Below are 20689 nucleotides of genomic sequence, written 5' to 3'. Positions count from 1 at the left end.
GGTGGATACTCCATACGCAGCATGATCTTTGTCGGACAAGTTGACCACAATATTGCAAGTAACTTAATTAAACATATTTCAAAAAATGAAACTTGTATGTACGAAGAACCATAGTGACGTCATATCGACAATTCCAGGAACCAAGCATTCAAAAACGCAGCAGCGCCAAACTTTGCGCATTTGAAAAGTTTGTCGGACTCATCGTAAGGAAGGCACTCACAGTCTTAAATTTGAATGTATCAAAAAAAAAATTGTTCGCCGGCCTGGGGACTAGTAGTAATGCTCAGCTTTCCGACTCTTGCCGTCCCGACGCGTCTGTGGTAAGCAGCAGAGCATTCTTTCGTTGCTCTTTAACAGCAAACTTATACTCGCTACTAGTTAGGGTACGGTGCATTAAATAAAACAACAATATTTTGTATTATGTAAGTTTACTGTTCATTTTATAATATGTTATTATAAACACAACGTCAACTAGTGCGGTCGGCGGCATCAGCGAGTCTACACACATTCAAACAGGGGAACACAACATTATATGAACGTCGCCAGTCGCCGACTGCATATAAAAAAGCTCAAGTAACATAAGTTAATTTATTATAGCCGTGAAGAATTACGTTTATCGTCGTCTACACATGTATTACTTACAATGCATAATATAGTTTTGGTATAACATTTTTAACCCACTAAATAACATTGAGCAATTTATTCCATTTATAAATTATGTATACAAATTTTTCGTGACATGTTATATAATAGGTACGTAAAACTATCAGCTAGTTAGTGTTAAACTATACACAACAATGTGAAGGGTGCGATGGAAGACGGTTCAATGCCCAGAGCCGAGGAGAATGGTAACAGTTGCACACGCTAATAAAGGTGGAGCTCAAAGTCAAAATTAACGCAAATTATATATTTTATTTTTCGTAAACATGTTAATATTAAGATATAAAGTATATAAATATGCCTCTATATTAACCGTTCATTGGCATTTACATTCCGCGTCCGACATCTTGAAAATTTCGCGCGCAAATTACATTTTTAAATACATTTTTTAGCCAAAGTAACTGGATTATAAATGCCATGAAGCGATTATAAAAACTTTAGTAATAAATTCTAGACACTCGTACAAATAAGTCCACGCTTTCAAAATACGGTTACAATGCATAAAGTTACGCTGGAGACGCAACTACCCAGGTTTAGTACAATCTTTAAGTAGAGAGACATTGTGAGGATGATAACTAAAAATTAAACCTAAGAATGGATTAAATAAACAAAAAAAAAAGAAAATAAATAGAGCTTTAAATAATACAGTTGTAGGTACAAGAAAAAAAATACCGTTAATTGCGTCCCCAATGCTCGCAAAACATATTAAATACAAAGAAATATTTGGTAACAACGTCTTAAAGATTAACATACAGAAAACAAACAATGAGGATACAATAGTTAGTATTTACATTAAGTATATAATTTACACAAGTCACATCACTAACCGAATCGACTAAACTACACTTAGAAACATTAGTACATTATATACCTTCTCAAAGATTATATACAATTGTGTGGTGGGTGGGAGTAAAGTTCTGGCCACTTTATCATATCATAGATAGGTATTTGGTCTTAACAATATTAAATAATAATAATAAAAAAACATTAGTACATTGATACCATAGAGTTCCTATAACGTTTAACTTAATTTGGATATTTAGTTAACTCATGATATAATTTAGCTTTTTTTGTTAAATATGTTTTTTCGAATATATGCTCTAAAAGCTAATGTAAATACTTTTTATATGGATTGCCGTTTAGGACATACAATATATGTGATTATAATAATGTCGGATATATGGTGTGATGTGGGGTGAAGCGAGTGGCCAGGTGCGTGCGTGGTGGGTGCGTGTGTGGCCGACGGTCGGTCGCGTCGGTCGCGTCGGTCGCGTCGGTCACAGCTCGAAGCGCTTCTTGCGCTCGGCGACCATGCCGACGAGCGGCCCGAGGGTTGCTCGACCGCTTGCCGAGCAGCGCTTCGGCGCTTTTAGTTCTGGAAATAGAAGAGAAATTGTTCAAAAGGTGTTGAAAGTAGCAAATAGGCCTTAGCTATTCATCGTAAGTGCAACTGCGAACCATACATTATATTATCAGATGAAATATATTGTTAAGAGTTTTTTTTTATTCGATGATATCCCAACTTCACGCTACATGGCGTAAGAGAATATCAGACTTTTAGCACCCATGTTTCTTCAGAGGCCCTTTCCATGGCGAAGTTTGCACTTACAACCGCAATAACCCTTTCGATAAAGCCCGCAGTGCTCTCTCATTCTATCTTAATTCTTTCAGCAGTTTACCCATGTAAGACAAAGAGACAAACCCTAAATTCTAGTACTGACTCTCACCTGTACGGGTGACAGCTGCAGGTTTCGCGTGCTCTCTGTCTTCGCGTACTGTATCTTGGCGGGACGCGCCGGTCTCGCTGCCTCCAGCAGTGGACTCGCTCTCGAAGACTTCGCCTATTTATATATAAAATCATATATTATATTATATGCTTAGAGGATGAATGGGAGTAGCACTCAATGTGTGGTCAAAAACGGTGTCCAAAAAGCAATGTTAATTCTTGAAAGTGGAATTATTAGGCAGCGTAAGCAATCTGTTATAGGTGTATTTTTTATTTTTTCCTCAAGTTACGGTAAATTAATATCTAAGTTGAACAGGACTCGTTTGGAGTTTCTAGAACGGGTACAAACGAAATTGCAAAGCTGTTAAACTGTTTAAAATAGTCGATTATTTTAAGATTACAAAAAATATTTTGTTAATCGAAATACCATCTTTAGTAAGGATAACTATGAGCCATAGACCAAACATAAATTAAGCCCTAAAAATATTTTATTACTTATTCAAAACCTCCAAAACATTATAGTGACGACCATAAACCAATAATCGACTACTTCCCTCAACCCAAAACCATAACCTTAGAGCATGTATAATACCTGTGTGTTCGGTGCGGTTGTGCGAGGCGGCGGCGAGGCTGCGCAGGCGCACCCACAGCGGCGGCGCCACATGCTGTTAGTGCACCCCATACATGTACCGCAGTTATACAATGATAGAACTACTGAGCGTGACAATTGGAGATCGAATTTTTAGCTAAATTAGTGAATTATTTCATGAGCTGCGTTAAAATCTGTGTAGATTTTAAAAGGCATCAAAGACACACACACAGACAGATTTGATGCCTTTTAAAAATTTTCTCAAGATATAAATGGTCAAGTCTTCTTGTCCATATATTTGCACCAAGATCCTTGAAACAGAGAGTGTAGTGAACACTCTGTATCATTTAGCTATTTCCTTCTTTAAAGGTTTAATTAAACGAATTATTTGTCGTACCTAGTAGGCAAAGCACAGGTTTCTATAAGAAACCTACTACTGTGTACCTAGGTACTACTATGTTTGCAAAATGTTTGTATGTGTATAATTCTATAAATGTGTGAAGGAGAACGAAGTCCCGCCCTAGTGTCTCGTGGGGCACAACACAGAGATCTTCTCGTTGCTATAGGAAGTGAGCCGCGTCGCCGCGACTGCATCCACGACAATACATTGATGGTATTGCCGTGAATTTTACTTCCATACACTACTTCTTACTTTTCAATAATGAAAAAGTGTCTCCAATTAACATGCTCTAAGAAATTGTGAAATACAGTTCTGCACTACATGTGATCGCGCGAATTGAGCCAACTAGCTATGCGGGGTAAATGATGGTTAGTTAAAATTCATATTTTTGTTATATTAAAATATGAATTTTAACTATAATATAACTAATAATATCATCCAAATCTTGAATTTGGATGATATTATTTTAGTTTTGTAAATTATTGTTTTTCAGATTTCTATAAAATCCAAAAACATATTTTCTAAAGCTCAATTTATGCGATCTAAGAATATCACATTTATATTTCCAAAACATTTATTCGTGAAGAATTTTATTTACAAATTACCAAGAAATAGTGAACCAAGATAAGACTGATATAATCTAGACTGGTCTAATTAATAATGTCCAAGATTAGAAAAAAGAAAATTACCAAAAACAATCTAACATTTAAAACTAAACTCAGTGTAATTTAGACTTTAACCTCTAAAACATAAAGTTCATATTCTAGTGATGATTGTTAAGTGCGATTCGATCATGCAAGCGTGGCTTTCGAAATGGTCAGATGAAGGAAAGCTTAGCATAGGCTGTACAAGCGAGTGTCCGTGGTCATATTATGATAGTGTTTAAAAAGAAAAAGCTATTGTTTATGACGTACCGAGCCAGTTTCCTCTATGAGCTGGGAGAGAGTGGACGCTTCGGCGTTTTTCATTTCGTTCGCTTCCGATATTAGGTGAGCGCGGAGTTGTTTGTTTCTGAAATTGAAAAGTATGGGGTTGGTTATTCAGAGCTATGGTGTTACATACAATTGGGATCAAAATGTTATTTTAGGCAAAAAAGAGTTGATTGTCTTTGATCGAGTCAAAATCAATTTTCATATAGCTTTTCTCGAAGTAAACCTAGTAGTGTAGTATTTTACTTAAGGGTTTTATGTGTACATGAGTTTTAAATTAAATAATAGTTTACCTAAAATTAATCCTTTTTCAAAACCTAAAGCTGATAACTCAAGCATGCGTACCTGGCATCGAGCTGCATGATATGGTTATGCGCCTGCGCAAGCTGAGCGGTGGCAGTCGCCAGCCGCTCCTCCAACGCCGCCGACTCCACACACTTGACGGAGTATTTCTCCGAAAGCGAGAGGATCTCCCTCTTGATCTCCTCCATCTCCTGTCTGGAGACATTACTAGGATACTTTACTATTTGGGAACAGCTTACAAGAGGATTTAAGGGGTCTGATACATACATGGGTATGTGGTGCACATTTGAACCCAAGCTAGCTTCGTCGTTGGTCGTTTCAGCTCTGATACAATAAGAGAAGAGTGACCTCAGTATAAAGTGGTTGCAACTATGTCAAAAATTATGTGCTCACAAGTGGTCTAAATCCTAAGTAAACTTTAATATTGACTTGACAAAAATTTAAGCATGCTGAAGTTTTTTTTTGCAGTTTTTTAAGCAATTTGGGGTGATGAAAATACTTTTACGTGCTACAAAACTACTAACTCCATTATTGCCTCATTAGCAGAATGTATACAACTTACTGGTGCCTAGAGTTGAGCTGCGAGAGGTCTCCGCCGGTGGCGCGGCTGAGGAAGTCTGCTTTAAACTTGTCGACCTCGCGCCTCACTTCACTCTCGTGGGCTTTGCGCATCGCGTCGAGTGCGGCTAACGTCGCGCGAGTCTCTTCTGCTAGGGCTTGCTCTTTGTCTAGCCTGGAACGAGAAGATTGGTGATGAAGATTGGCTAAATAAGTACTTAATAATAGAGCTAGTGGTATGTTGTGAAAACGACGTGACGATGGCAACCAACAGAACATAACCATCGGGTAAAAAGATGCTGTAATGTAACCAATTTGAATGGGTGACTCCTATTGGCTTAGATGGCCGATCGGTATGAAGTGAAGAGGATCAAACTCTATAAAAAGTGAAGGGAATGGTAAAGGATTATCTGAAGAGTTTGCTTCAACTATTAGATATAGAGTTAGAATTTTAGATTTCTTAATTTCATTTGATATGTTACCTGAGTTGTTCACGTTCAGCTCTGTGCTTGTCCTCCATCTCGCGCACGATGCGGCGGTGCGAGGACTCCATGGCCAGCAGCCCCTTCTCGCACAGCGCGCGCAGCTGCTCGATCTCCTGCTGGTAGCGAGCCCGCAGCCCGTCGCCGTGCGTGTCCGCCGCCACCGCGCTCTGAGGGGGACAGTACAGTTAGTGCTGTTGTACTGTGTAGCTACATGATAATAACCTGTGTTCAAGTCATGAACATACCTGATAAGCAGCCCGCAAGTTGTCCAGCTGTGCGGAGTACTCGGAGTCGAGCGCGGCGAGGCGACGCTGCAGCGTGCGGGCACGCTCGCGTAGTGCGGCGCGCTCGCGCTCGTGCTGCGCCTGCAGCTGCGCGCGTGCACGTCGCGCGGCCGCCAGCGCGCTCGCCTGCTGCGCCAGCGCGCACTCGCCGCGGGCGCGCTCCTCGTGCAATCTGCAGGAGGAACACATCAGTGACATTGTCTTGCACATTGGTTTTACTTTACTGAGATTGACCGTTTAGTACTCGCTTCTCACCTGTCTAACGCGTCCTGCAGCTGCTTGCAGTGCTGGCAGGGCACCAGCGCTTGCAGAGCTTCGACACGACGGCGCAGCGCGTCGATGCGATCGAGCGCGCTGACGCCGGAGGCCGGGGGCTCGGGGCTGCTCCCCGCCGCCCCCGCCACGCTCTCCGCCCCCCGCGCGCACAGCTGGCGCTGCACCTCGGCCACGGCCGCCTCCACCCGCTCGAGGCTCTCGCCGATCTTCATCGAGTCTTCACTGTTACCCGAACAGTCACTGGAGAAGAGCGCTCGGCACTCGGTCGAGAATCGTTGGAACAGGTAGACGAACTCCGCCTCCTGGACGGGGTCCGCCTCCAGCGAGGAGATCGTGTCCTCCGCGGAGCGCCGCGGTCCGGCGGACTCGCGCGGACCCGACGCCTGGTACGTCCCAGCCAGCACGGCCACCCGCGCGTCCACCAGCGCGCGCTGCGCCAGCGCCTCGGCCAACTGCTGCAGCAGCGCGCGGCTGTCCAGCCCGGGCGAACCCTCGCGCCGCTCGGCTGCCAGGCAGCTGCGGTAGCGCACCGCGATGTCCTTTACGGCGGCGTCCATCTCACAGCGCAGGTGGTCATGCGCCGCCTGCCACCACAGCTCCAGGTCGGCGCGGTCCTGCGCGGTCAGCGTGAGTCTGGCGCGACGTGCCTGGTCGAGGCTCTGGTCGCAGGCGGCGGCCGCACGTGCGAGTGCACGCGTGACCTCCGCCTGCACGAGCTCTGCGCCCAGCGCGTCGCGTGCGGCGGCCCAGGCCTCGCGCACGCGTGCGGCCTCCAGGTTGGCGCGCTGGCGCTCGATGTCCCCGTCCGCCGGCGCGGCGTAGCTGAGCGTCTCGCAGGCTAGCGCGGTGCACAACTCGGCGAGCTTCTCGCTCTTGTACCTCTCCACTGCCTCGGCGACTTCACGCTGCGACGCTTTGAGCGCCTCGAGGTCGGCTCCGTGGATGATGAGCTCGGAGCGGCGTCGCTCGCGCGCCTCCTGCGACCCGTTGACGATGTCGATCTTGCGCGTGAGGATCATGGCGAGGTAGTCGAGCGAGCTTCTGGTGCCAGCGCCGCTCCTGCTGCTCTCGCCGTTGATCTTTCGTTTGAGGTTATCTATTAGTTGACTAGTTTCGATAATTTCAGACTTTATCAATCGCGCGAAGAACCTGCTGCCGTTGGAAGACTCGAGGGCCTCCTGTATCCTGCCGACGAGGACCGCTTCATATGCCAGCTTCTCTGCCAATATCTCCAAACTCTTCCGTTGCGTCAGCTCGCCTGCCTCGTATAGTACTGCCTTTCGCTTCGAGATCTCCAGGAGTTTTGCTCTCAGTTGTTCCTCCAGCTGCACTACTACTTGTGCCACGCTATCGTTTATTTCGTCCTGGTTTTGGTTAATATTTTGGTTTTGGTCAAAGTCCACGACGCACTTATCGAAGCATTCCTGTAGCCTCTTGCTGACTTCGGTGAGGCATTTCTCCATCGACTTCAGACTGTATTTCTTCTCGATACTCGGCGAGGGCGATCTGCGCGACTTGGCCGCTCGCATGGCACTCATTTGGCAGAGACATTCATTGACCTTATTTCGAGAGTGTATTACCACGTTCTCTAGACTCTGTAGCCTTTCTAGTAGATGTCTCTGCGACTGCGTGCCGATGCTGGAAGCCTCAGGGCTCTCATTGAACGATGGACTCTCTGTGGATCTGGTCGCCAGACTTAAAGACTCGCAAGAGTTAGTGAGGTCCTTGCGGTTCTCAAGCGCGGAGGCTACTTTGGTTTCTAGCGAGCTCAATCTTACTAGCATCTTCATAGGCTCGGAGCTGGTGGCGCTGTCGAGAGACTTCCTCCTCAGTCGCGCGGCAAGTCGTTTCATCCTTTTCTCGTCGGTAGGGTTTTCTGACTTGGAAGATTTTTCTTTGGCAGGTGACGCACTTTTGGAGGGAGAGTTTATCGTTGGGACATGTTCGCCAGATTCTAGCATTGTGATTTTGTTTTCGAGCTCTGTTAATTTCTCTTCTACTTCTTTTCCTAGAGTGAAGGACTCTCTGCCTTTTAACGACAAACTACGTCTCTTCTCTCTAGATTCAGACTTTTGAATTTTGTGTTTTAACGTTCGGACCTGTTTGTCTGAAGCGGTTAACTTCTGTGTCAGGTCGAGTATGCGAGCTGCCATCAAATCTATCTCGGATCGGCTGCACTGTTCTCTTAACTTCATTTCATTCCTTAGCTTCAGGTTAGTGACTTCGAGCTCATCATACATGTTATGTGAATCTCGCAATTCCTTCTTCATGGCTTTTATTTCTTGTATGGCCTTTACGAACCGGTCTCGCAACTCTACGTACTCCTCTATTAGCTTGTCTTTTTCCATCGACTCTAGGTTAATGTCCTGATTTAAATTAGTGAGATCACTGAGGGAACCGATGCTCTTTCTCTTCTCCTTGATGGGTATCGCAGATTCCACAAGTGATCTTCCTTCAAGATCCCTTATTCTTGTGTATAAGCTATCACTTTCTTTGACGCTCTTTAGTAGTTTCTCATTGAGTTCGTTTACTTCCAGCTGTAACTGCGCTATCGTGGCTTGCGCTGAAGCGAGCTGTCTCGTCAGTAATTCACAATGTTCAGTCGATTCTTTTAAGAAGTTTTGAGTTTCTGTCAGCTTACTCTCCCAAAGACTTTTGTCTTGGTTGTAAAGCTCTTTTATCGCATCCAAATTTTCAGCCTCTTTAGTTCTTACCGACAGTTCTTCTTCTTTCTTCTGCAGCGTGGTTACTAACTCTTCCATTTTCTTTTCTTGTAAAGCAGCCTCTGTTTTTAGTTTTTGTAGCCTCGAGATTTCGGCTTCAGCCGCACCAACGTCGCTAAGCGCTAGTTTCAGCTGTTTTCTTAGATCGTCGATTTCGATGGATTGTTTGTCGATAGTCGATATGTAGCTACGTTTCCTCGCTTCGACGGGTTTTTCGTTTTCATCAACTTCGTCGATGGAACGTTCTTTTTCTTTGGTTGAGTCAATTTCGTCTCGTTCACCTTTAGGGGTGTCTGCTCGCGGTGGTGCCTGGTGAGAACTTCTGATGCGGACCTTTTCTTTGACTTTAGATATGGGAGTTCTCGTGAGTAGAGGGGACGGTGGTGGTTGAGGTCCCATATCTCCCCAGTCAGCACTATCCCGTCGCCCACCTTCGGAGGCTGTTCGGTATTCCTCGTCAGATGAGAATGGCGCTGATCTTGCTGTGATAGGAGTAACGGGTGTTATAGGTGATGTTGATGATTCTGACGCCTGGTCTACGGCATCCTCTCGTAATATCAATGATAATGGTCCTGTATCGGGTAGGCCGGCCGTCCGTTTCATGGCCGATACCCAGTTAGCTCTTATTCCCGCCGTAACTGCAGACAGTACTATATGTTTCCCATCCCAAGTCTAGAACAAAAGATACGATTCGTTAGAAACATTAACAATTTTAGTAATTATAAACCAATCGAAAGTTTCGATGTTATTTTCAATATTACAAACCTCAGTCTCAAAAGCATATCCATTAGTAGAATTAGGCAGCTCAACCACTCTAGATATCCCGCTCAAATCTATCACTCCGTCCATCAGTCCTCTGTGTTCTGCATGAGGGTCCCTGAAGTAGAGTAGGGCTGCCCCTCGCAGCACGAACCAGTGTCGCGACCAGCCGCCCGGGCCCCTTCTCTGCAGCCAGCCAGCCCTGGCGTGAAGCAGTCTTTCAGCAGGTAGTTCGACCCTGCCACCCTCTCCGTTTTCAGTTGGTTCGGCTACATCAGCAGGCTCGCTGCCTTCGCTTGCTGAACTGGAGCTGGCTTCTTCTGGTGGTGCTCCTCCGTCTGGCGAACCGCGAGCCTGGAAACGCAGAAGAAACATTTCCTAAATAAAATTAGGGAAGTTTTTATTCCTTCATTATCATTTCCCTAACCTTTTCCCAACTATGTTGGGGTCGGCTACCTGTCTCACTGGATGCATCTAAATACCAGTGTTATACAAGAAGCGACTGCCTGTCTGACATCCTCAACAAATAAGTTTTTTTCCATCACTTCTAAGTAATTTGTGAAGGTGTTAAGTCTCAGAAATATATTATCATATACAGGGTTATTGGTAAAACACTAACAACCTCTCAGGACCATATTACTAATATCATAAACTAAAACTTTTGTTCTGTCTTTTAATAATTCTCAGATTTTAGTTCATGAAATTTTCACACAAAAATTAAAATAATTCATTTGTACGCTCTAAAATTTACGAAGTCTATGCGAAGCAAAAGAAAGCGCTAGTTACAAAAGACAGCGGAGGGGAGCGGGGCTCGGGTGGCGGGGGAGCGTTTGAACTTGACCTATTTACGACCGGCCGTCAGTCATTTTTATGCGCCCGCGTCGCGTCATACGTGTCCTTGTAGCAAATTTTATCTCTACAGCAAAATAGAGTTGAAATGTGTTAGATAGAACAATGAAATCTTGTAGGTTTGTTTTGGCAAATGTATTATGTTTTATAAAAAGTAAGTTTGTTCTACAAAAGTTGCAGTTTATGATGTTAGCAATACAGTCCTGCAAGGTTGTTAGTGTGTTACCAATAACCCTGTATACTCATATATGTTATAAACTCATTTTAAACAGTACTTACCGACAATCGTTCAGGTGGTGGCAGCCTCGTGGGTCTCTCGAGGGTGGGTGGTAGCGCCCTTCTAGACCTGGGCCTGGTGAGCGAGGCTGCGATGTCACGGAGTTGTTCATCATACTGCTGGTGCTGGTGCTGCAGGAGTGGCGAGCGAACTCCCACTGATGCTGGAGAAGATGGAGAATTTAGGGTTAATATTTGTTATTATTTGTTTGAAAACAGAATATTTGTTGAATTATTTGTTGTAAATATAGAATCACAGAACTTTAGTTTACGAGATTACCAATATGTTTTCTTTTAACTGGACCACAGAACAATTGTTTAGCTTCTGAAGTTAGACCTATAGAATGGGGATGCAACTGTAGGATGTGTTTTTTTCACAAAAGTAAAGTGTAGGAATTTTTACGAAAGTATAAGACTATTTACCTTTACTGACGCGCCTACACAAGTGGAGTTCAGGTACTGCTTAGTTAGTTAGATATATGTAACTGGACTTACCATCATCAGTAACGGGCGGCGTGGTAGGCTCGGCCCAGGTATCCCTGCGGCGGGAGCGCGCCTTCTCCTCGCCGTTGATCTTGTCCCGGGTCGGGGGGGACGCTGATGATACTGTAGATATAACTGGACTTACCATCATCAGTAACGGGCAGCGTGGTAGGCTCGGCCCAGGTATCCCTGCGGCGGGAGCGCGCCCCTCGCCGTTGATCTTGTCCCGGGTCGGCGGGGACGCTGATGATACTGTAGCTATAACTGGACTTACCATCATCAGTAACGGGCGGCGTGGTAGGCTCTGCCCAGGTATCCCTGCGGCGGGAGCGCGCCTTCTCCTCGCCGTTGATCTTGTCCCGGGTCGGGGGGGACGCTGAAGATACTGGCTGATCGGTGTATACTGGAACAAGAGATAAGGATGTTGTCAGTATAAGAAACATAGTCAAATGACGTAGATATTACAAAGCTAGTGTCAGTTTGAAAAAAACTTTTGCAGTTGCACATTATGGCTTAAGAATGTTATTGTTGAATAGTTTAATTCACAATTAGGTAAGTAAATAAAACAAAACTGCGTCAGTTCATGTTGTTGGCTTGTCCTTCAATATTTTACTGTCTTGATAACAAATACACCAAAAGATTTGACTGGACTCAACTTTTGACAATGCCAGGTAACTTTAGGCGATAAGTTGTTACGCATAACATAAAGTTATCCCTTCATAATATGAAAGCATATTAAACCTACTAATCCCTAGCAAAGTTAACCCATCTCACAATATTACGGTCTGACCTACACAGGGATAATTGAGTACATCCTAACGAGGCGATCAAGCGTGGCAGCCAATAAAAATGAAACGCGCTTTAAAAATAAGATGCCCTTTCAACGAGAGATATTTACGAGATGGTGTATGAAAGCAGAACTATTATAGTATATGGATGAAAAAAAATATAGGCGATGCCAGATTTTTATACATATCGTTTGGTTAAGTAAGTCTGACGCTATCTTAAACGTTCTGTTTCATATGTTTGTACTAGTGTAAAGTTCTAAAAATCCTACCATTTAGCCCCAGAGCGCAGAGGTGCGTAATAATATATGTGCTCTGTGTTTGTACAAAACCCATGTGCATTGTCGATATTTAGGTTTGCAGACATATATGACTAGTCACCTAGTTTAATCTAAATGCAAAATCGAACCTGTACCTGCCTCATAGCTTAACATTTCGTATGTACGTAAGTGAACACATGTATAGTGCTGAATTCACCCTATAATTTTGAAATATGTTATAAAAATTCCAAACAACATAACTCACAGCACTTTGTAGTCAATAAGAAAAACAAGTCAACACTTAATTTAAAAGGATATGATTAACATCATTTAAAGGAACATGGCATGACGTGCGTTCTCCTAAATGCTCTTAAATACGATGACACATTGGGAATTTCAGACTTAGATGTTTTGAAAGCTTTTTAACACGTTTTAACCTTGATTTTTATTTATTTGCCTAGATATGTTTATTTACAGGCCAAGTGTTCATCGACATCCCGAGAGGACCACAGTTCGCAACTAAATAAAAGGTGGCATACGTCCAAGTCAACTCAGGCTCTAGCTAGACTACCTTAAAACAAATTGGATTCTATAGTTTTGGCGTGAAAGTGCGACAGTCAGACAGACAGAGTTATAATTCTCGAAAAAGTTGATGTGATTAACACAAGACATAATTGTAAAGATATAAGTATACGAGTAGATGCGATTCGAAGATGTAACAACGAGTACATTTTAATAATACACCAATCTACAACTTTTTACTCGACACATTAACAAAGCACTGCGCCTGCGGCTTATAATCATGATCCATTTAAAGAATAAACTCAATAACAACTCTTTATAAAGTGAATGAAATATAAACGTATATGTGCACGCGCCGACAAAAGATCACGGATCTTGTTTATTTTGTCAATTAACGTTATTAATTGAGAGCTGAACAATTGTAATGGGTAGTTTATTTTATTTCATTTATGGACTTCAGCTGTATTGAATAATAGCGCTTGTTATAGAGTTGTTGTGTGAAAAACCAATATCAATTGCTCAACATCATGGAAATGAATGAAAGATTAAAGGCAATATTTTTACTTTTACCATTAAATTACCTACACAACCTCAATTTCCCATAACTATCAAAATTACAAATAAAAACCAATATTTTTTTATCGGAATGCAGTGCCCACTAAATAGCCGTACGCCATCTTGTCACGTTCATCATACAGAAAAGATTTACAATTGAAAAAACTGCGAAGTTTAATAAATATGAATGAAGCTGCCCGTAGACAAGTCGGTGTAAATCATCGACACCCACTGCGCTTGCGCGTCGCATTGTGCGCCCGCGTCCGTCGCCCCACGGCTAGCGGCGACTATGTTTTGAGCAAGCAATGGGAACTTTTATGTAATATCGAATGTTTTTTTTTTGTTACAAGATAAGTTGGTATCTGTATTTATAGAAATATGGGTGAATATTGCCCTGTTCTCTACAAAACAGTATGCAGAATGTGCCATTATGTTGAAACTACTGTTGCTTGTTCGGCTAGCAAAATAATTAAAGTTTATGATCTCGGTTATATGAAACTTTACCAAATAACAAGTATATAATTTCAAGAATAAATGCATGAAAATCCTGTCAATGAGTCATTGATTCACAGACATTGAAATGAAAGCGCTTGCACAGCTACAATTTTTTGGTAATTTGCTGATATAATTTCAGATATAGATAATAATGGGTTAGTTGGAATAATTTCCTCTGAAAACTTTTGACTAAAAAGCAACAATATTATTTTATATAAATAATTGCCAATTTCAAAATCATGGAGTCTACAGCGGCCCCTATTTCTGAGTTAAGTCAATGTTTATAACGTGTGGTCTACACACAAGCTAGTTATATTTTTTCAGTCTTCATCTGTTATATTGTCGATTTTAATCTTCTGAGTCCTTTAATCATAATATTTAAAACAATATATCATTATGTTATGTTGAAATAGTTAACTAAAGTTATTTAGTGATTTAGTCTTTATTTTATTCTTCAAATTGGTAATTAAAATTCCATGAAAGAAATGTATTTTATGTTTCAGGTTTTTTTCCCGGTTTTAACTTAGTGACAACTTACTTTTTTTATTTTTTATTACATAATAGCGCACACTTGAGGCTTTTTTTTATTACGCAAACATAAATAAATTGTACGAAAACTGGTTTTTAATGTCTGCTTCGACGAGTGAAAGTTATTGATAAAATAATCTAATTAGTCGTAAGGAATGATCGTAAGTTTTTTCGATACTGGTATTCCTAACGATTTAATTTAAATATTTAGGTCGTATGTGTATTTGTCGATAATTCTGTTTCAATATTTAATGAAGTTTTCGATAATATGGGATATTTTCCGATTTTTTATCGAAAATATTATTAAAATTCTCGACACAGTAACTACAGCACATGATTCAGATAGACTCCAAAGATAATTGCAATAAGTAACAGACAGTACCACAAATTATCGATCCTGAATTCAAGAAAAACACTCCTAATGACTCTATTTCTTTCTGTTATTCCTAAGAAACATCACGTCTCGCTCCCAACGTCTTACGTCAATAGCAGACGTCTTGGGCGTGCTGATGCAACGTTGACCAACTCCCCCATTCCCCCTTTCCCCCGGGGACTGGGGGACTGGGGCCTACACGTAGGCCTGCACTGGCCGCTTGAATACTAATTATCAATTAGACAGACCCAGTGGGTCTTGGTTTTTAGTGTATAATATAGCTGTTTGAGGTGTTGGGTAGTGATTGTAGCTTGGTTGCTAGAGGGTTAGAGCTTGTTAATAGTTGTATTATTTCTTGGTAGATTATGCATATTATATTATTTTGATATAATGACGAAAGCTTACTAAGTGATCAAATTAAATAACGAACAAAGACAGGAATTTTACACTTAGACCTGTTGAAAGTTAAACGACTTAATATTATTTTTATTTTCTCATTATCTTGTTTAGACTTAAGTAGCAATAATTTAGGCGCCTTTAATTATGTTATATCTAACTGTAGATCTGCCGTAGCCGTAAATAAGTAATAAAACTCTTTGATAAAGGTTTTGACGATAAATAATGCCAATAAACATTGCAACATGCAATTAATTAAATATGCAAAAGCCATAAAACTGAATCTCTTTAATACGAAAAAAGTTTTTAAGATACGAGAGGTAGCGATGAACGTTTCTAATGACCTTTCATATAAAAATGCAGAATTAATTATTGAGCATAGTAATTAGGTATAAAAAATATGAAGACATCCATAGTTTTGACGACCTCGATGACGCAATGGTCACCATGCCGGACTGCCAAGCCTGAGGTCCCGGGTTCGATTCCCGGTTCGGTCGACATTTGTGTGATGAGCATGCTTGTTGGCCGTGGTCTGGGTGTTACAATATGTATTCATAAATATGTATATATGTAGCTATATGTAGTTTATCAGTTGTGTTAGCACCCATAACACAAGTTAATAAATAACTTACCATGGGGCTAACCGACCGTGTGTGAAAAGGTGTCCAGACATTTTAAAAAAAAAAAAAAAAAAAAAAAAAAAAAAAAAAAAAAAAAAAAAAAACATCATTACAGGCTGACTAAAAAGTACAACACATATATTTTAGATCCAGCAAAAAATGTGGAAGCCAGAGGATCCATTAGCACAGGTCGTTGAACCCGGTTAGTCATATGATATGAAATGACTGACAGCTTTCTTAAAGACGTTGTGGATTACTGGAAGTTTTTTAGGCTTGGTACTCTTGTACATGCCTATATGTCATAATGTATGAACGGTGATAGTTTGAATCTCAAAAAAAAACTTCTGCAGGATAGCAACAAAAAGCTGTAAGACTTCTGGGTTTGTCAGTCTTTTAGATATTTATCATGGTTCATAAGAACCGATTAGATAAGTAACCTGAAAGAGGATAGTCATTAAATGCCCATAAGGTTACCAAAACCGTCTTCATGAGTTCACCAGCATAAACATTTTCACCGTTCAAAGCGTATCTAAGTTAAAGGTAACAATTTTCATTCGTATAAATGCTACAGTTACTCTTTCCTTTGTCAAATTCTAGCCTTAGGATATATCTTCTTTTTCTATATGTATTTCACTGTGTCACCCAAAACACAAAAATGCAACAATTGAAATCAGAAACAGCTGCATATTTTCTCAAAACAAGCGTGTCTAGTTTCCGTCTTTCCGTCAAGTGCGTTCGTACCGGGACCTACATTCTGTCGCCACGGTTCGGCGCGCGCGCAGCTATCGAAAGTGAAAGAACAGACATAACAGAACAATCATTTTTATTACTGAACGGTGAACTAATTACTGTAATACCGTAATAAGGTAATTTAATTTTCGTTTGTAGTAACCTCAGATTATGAGGTCTGGAATTGAGTACTTTTAACCGACTTCCCCTAAATGGAGGAGGTTCTATACACATATGTATTTATTCTATGTAAAACTAATTTTATAGAGCATGAAAATAGCAATATATAAATTATGGATCTACCTCATTCTATAGGTACTTAAAACATCATGGTTACGTTATGAATATATGAATTGAAGATAATTTATTAAAGTGTCCAGTTTAGAAAAAGGCATTATGTTGAGTTTACTAGGGATATTTTATTAATATGTAAATGCAATTTGTTGTAGCTTTAGTTAACGTGGAGAAAAATTACAAAAACAGGCATATGCTCCCTCAGGCCCACAGATAACATAATGATATTAGCTGACAGTTTTCAATTACGAATATAACAATCTATAACAGTAATTGAAAACATAGAGAATTGTTTTCGGACGTAAATTCTCATTAATTGCCGTGTATGGTCATTTTACGAGCGGTAAATTAAAATTAACGACTACACAACTATTAATAAATTATTGTTTTGCAGTTTATTGTAGTATGTTTTGATTCGATCGAGTAATAAAATTATGAGTTACTGCGTCGCGTTATCTGTAAGGTTTCTAGGTTGAAAATGTATTGATTACGTCTATTCGGATTTAGATTTGTTTTGGAAATCAATACTAAGAAAGCGAAAGTGTCTACCTAATAAGTAACTCTTTTTTCTAAACGTGCTGACTAGCAATATTACTTGAGGAATATTAAAATAAAATAAAAAATACGGTAAAAATCTATTTGTAAGATGAAATTTTGAATACCGTACTTAATTTCCGGCACTGCGCAAACGCATCTTCAAAGTCTCTAGCCCAAGGCCAAACGTTGATAGATCACTGAACAATAAAACAATAAATAAATAATAACCAAACCAATAACGGAATTTACAATTTCATAACCTAACATACAATAAAATAATAATAATTTACGATGTTAACATTTAAGTTATCAGCAAGCGCATTTATAAATCAGCCGGTCCTACCTCTAAATACGGCTTTAGCAATTTGTTGGGACCAGTTATTTGTTAATAACATACTTTGTAATATCCATAGAATAAGGAATGATGAGTGGAGATGCCTTAAGTCAGGTAGGTCAGACGCCTACTTCTAGGTCAAATACGTGACCAAAATGATCAGTTACGTAGGAAACTACCGAGGCGTTTGGGTTCTTTGAGACATCTGTTAACGATTTTTTGTTTTTCAAAATATGGCCGGCAACAGAAGGCGTAACAGAGGGTAACGTTTTTCGTCCCCCGAACACCCGCGGTTTGGCGATGCTCTTTTCTTAAGAGATTATGACATGTCCGCTCGTCATTTGGTTCTCTATGTCACATGTTCAATATCTAATGTTTGCTTAAAAGGTGTGGTTTCGCTAGAAGCTACAGAAGACATTTTGCGTAATAGTGTGTAGCTGGTAGCAATTTGCAGGCTCCTCGCGGCTTAGAACCTTGTTGACCCCTCATGTTACTTGTAATTGACATTTGCTAGATACGTACAAAATAACATTATTAAGATTCTGACAGCAATGAATCATTGGTGTGTTCGGTTAGCAAAACCCGTAGGCACGGCCAAGCAGGACTCTTTATCAGAAAAAACTACATCTTGAATATGAGAGAACTTGATTTTAATGTCTTGCTGAATACGATCTCTAGGCAAAGGACAATGCTATTCTTTGTATGGAAGTTGGGCTCAAGAGTTGCCCACAGTAACTGCATAGTGTATTATGTTCCATAGGCTTATAATAGGTCCCAGACCGAAATATTTCGAAATCTATCCCAGGAGTCCTGAGAAAAACTGGTTTGACTCTTATTCAATATTACGAAAAATATGCTTACGAACTCTTAATATTCCACTTTTATTACCTTAATTGAAATTAATTATATAAATTGACAAACACGAGGGGTTGCATACGACAACTTTTTTTTAACCAACTTCCAAAACTGGAGGAGGTTCTCAGTTCGTTTATATTCTTTTTACGTTTGTACGAGCATAACTCCGCCGATTACCAAACGATTGAAACAATTATTTCATTTTCCAAAGGGCTTACTTCCCAAATGGTTCCTTTATCATCCGGTCCAGGGTCTGATGATGAAACCCTAAAAAATCGGGTGCAACTCTCAAAAATTGTAGGCACATATCAAGTAAAACCTTGTCATTTGGGTAAATGTCTCCGACACCATAAAACAGTGGAGGTTAAGATCTGACCTGACGATGAAGGCGACAGAGAGACTAGGGAACTCCTCAACGGTATCTACTAACTACATCGTGTTTGAGCTTATTTTATTCGTCTTGATAAGATTTTTCTAGTACATAGCTCATAGCGCAGGAGTCTTGATCTTCTAGATTTTGTACTGCGGTAATTGCCTTTTTTTCGGGAAATCAGGGTCAGTTCTTATTAGAATCCAATGCTTTTAGAATTTATTTTAAAATCACAGTAAGTAAAAAAAATAACCCATTCCAACATTTTCCACTACTGGATAGACCGCCACATCGCGCTAATTGGAAGAAAAGTCTTGTCAGGTTAATTTCGCGGGAGTCCAGGGACCGATTTCAAAAATATTTGGTTTTCGTATTAAGAGTGAAGTAAATAACCTATTTTGACAACTCCCACTACTGGGTAAATGCCTAAGACTTTGTAAAGTGACTATCTATGGAAAACATTTGAACCGGTTTTCCTCGGGACCCCTGGGAGCGATTTCAAAAATATTTGGGTTTCGTATTAAGAGTGAAGTAAATAACATATTTTGACCACTCCTACTACTGGGCAAATGCCTAAGACTTTGTAAAGTGATTAGCTATGGAAAACATTTAAACCGTTTTCCTCGGGACCCCAGGGTGCTATTCCAAAAATATTTTAGTTTCGTTTAAGAGTGAAGTAAAGAATTTATTTTCACCACTCCCACTACTGGGCAAATGCGTAAGACTTTGCAAAGTAACTATCTAAGGAGAACATTTGAACCGGTTTTCCTCGGGACCCCTGGGACCGATTTCAAAAATATTTTGATTTCTTGTTAAGAGTGAATTAAAGAACCTATTCCAACCACTCCCACTACTGGACAAATGGCACAGGCTTTGTAAACAGACTGTTCACGTGGAACATTTAAACCGGTTTTCCTCGGGACCCCTGGGACCGATTTCAAAAATATTTTAATTTCATGTTAAGAGTGAAGCAAAGAACCTATTTTGACCACTCCCACTACTGGACAAATGCCAAAGACTTTTTTAAGTGACTATCTAAGGAGAACATTAGAACCGGTTTTTCTCGGGACCTCTGGGACCGATTTCTAAAATATTTGGATTTCGTATTAACAGTGAAGTAAAGAACCTATTCTAACTATTCCCACTACTGGGCAAATGGCTTGAGCTTTATAAAGTGACTGTTCGAGTTTGACATTAGAACCGGTTTTTCTCGGGACCTCTGTGACCGATTTCCAAAATATTTGGATTTCGTGTTTACAGTGCAGTAAAGAACCTATTTCGAAGACTTTCACTACTGGGCAAATGGCTCAGGCTTTGTTAAGTGACTAACTATGGAGAACATTTGAACCGGTTTTCCTCGGGACCCCTGGGACCGATTTCAAAAATATTTTAATTTCGTGTTAAGAGTGAAGTCAAGAACCTGTTTTGACCACTCCCACTACTGGACAAATGGCTCAAGCTTTGTAAAGCGACTGTTCATGTGGAATATTTGAACCGGTTTTCCTCGGGACTCCAGGGAGCGATTTCAAAAATATTTGCATTACGTGTTCAAAGTGCACTATGGAACCCCCTGGAACTACTCCCACTGCTGGGCAAACTTTGAGCCCACACCCTGGCATTGTCCATGTGAAAGTCTAAAATTAGATTTAATTATAAATGATTTCTAGTCGTAATAAAGTAGCCTTGTAGCAAACCGAATGGCATTTAATAACGCTGCACATAAAAATAATAACGCT

At 40.7% G+C, this 20689-nt stretch overlaps 1 protein-coding gene across 6 annotated transcripts in view; it reads right to left on the bottom strand.

Annotated features, from left to right (window-relative positions):
* Window positions 1-411: 411 nt before the first annotated feature.
* Window positions 412-20689, bottom strand: part of LOC124631198 (protein outspread) — a 262107-nt gene continuing 241829 nt past the window's right edge. Inside the window, exons 7-19 of one of the 6 annotated variants that reach the window (XM_047165433.1) lie at window positions 11575-11703; window positions 10821-10981; window positions 9699-10046; window positions 6190-9605; window positions 5896-6106; window positions 5648-5817; window positions 5170-5340; window positions 4875-4931; window positions 4650-4802; window positions 4290-4386; window positions 2979-3051; window positions 2388-2501; window positions 412-2035 (exon numbers count right to left, since the gene is read on the bottom strand). In XM_047165433.1, coding sequence (XP_047021389.1) covers window positions 1938-2035; window positions 2388-2501; window positions 2979-3051; window positions 4290-4386; window positions 4650-4802; window positions 4875-4931; window positions 5170-5340; window positions 5648-5817; window positions 5896-6106; window positions 6190-9605; window positions 9699-10046; window positions 10821-10981; window positions 11575-11703 — 5198 coding nt within the window. In that variant the 3' untranslated portion in view covers window positions 412-1937. Of the gene's footprint in view, window positions 2036-2387; window positions 2502-2978; window positions 3052-4289; window positions 4387-4649; window positions 4815-4874; window positions 4932-5169; window positions 5341-5647; window positions 5818-5895; window positions 6107-6189; window positions 9606-9698; window positions 10047-10820; window positions 10982-11574; window positions 11704-20689 lie in introns of all 6 variants that reach the window. The other 5 variants (XM_047165436.1, XM_047165434.1, XM_047165435.1 and 2 more) reach the window with 5 other exon arrangements.

This window comes from Helicoverpa zea, chromosome 6, assembly GCF_022581195.2.
Source record: "Helicoverpa zea isolate HzStark_Cry1AcR chromosome 6, ilHelZeax1.1, whole genome shotgun sequence".
NCBI lineage: Eukaryota > Metazoa > Arthropoda > Insecta > Lepidoptera > Noctuidae > Helicoverpa > Helicoverpa zea.
Note: the sequence above shows the minus strand (reverse complement) of the source record. Positions and strands in the feature narration are given on the sequence as shown.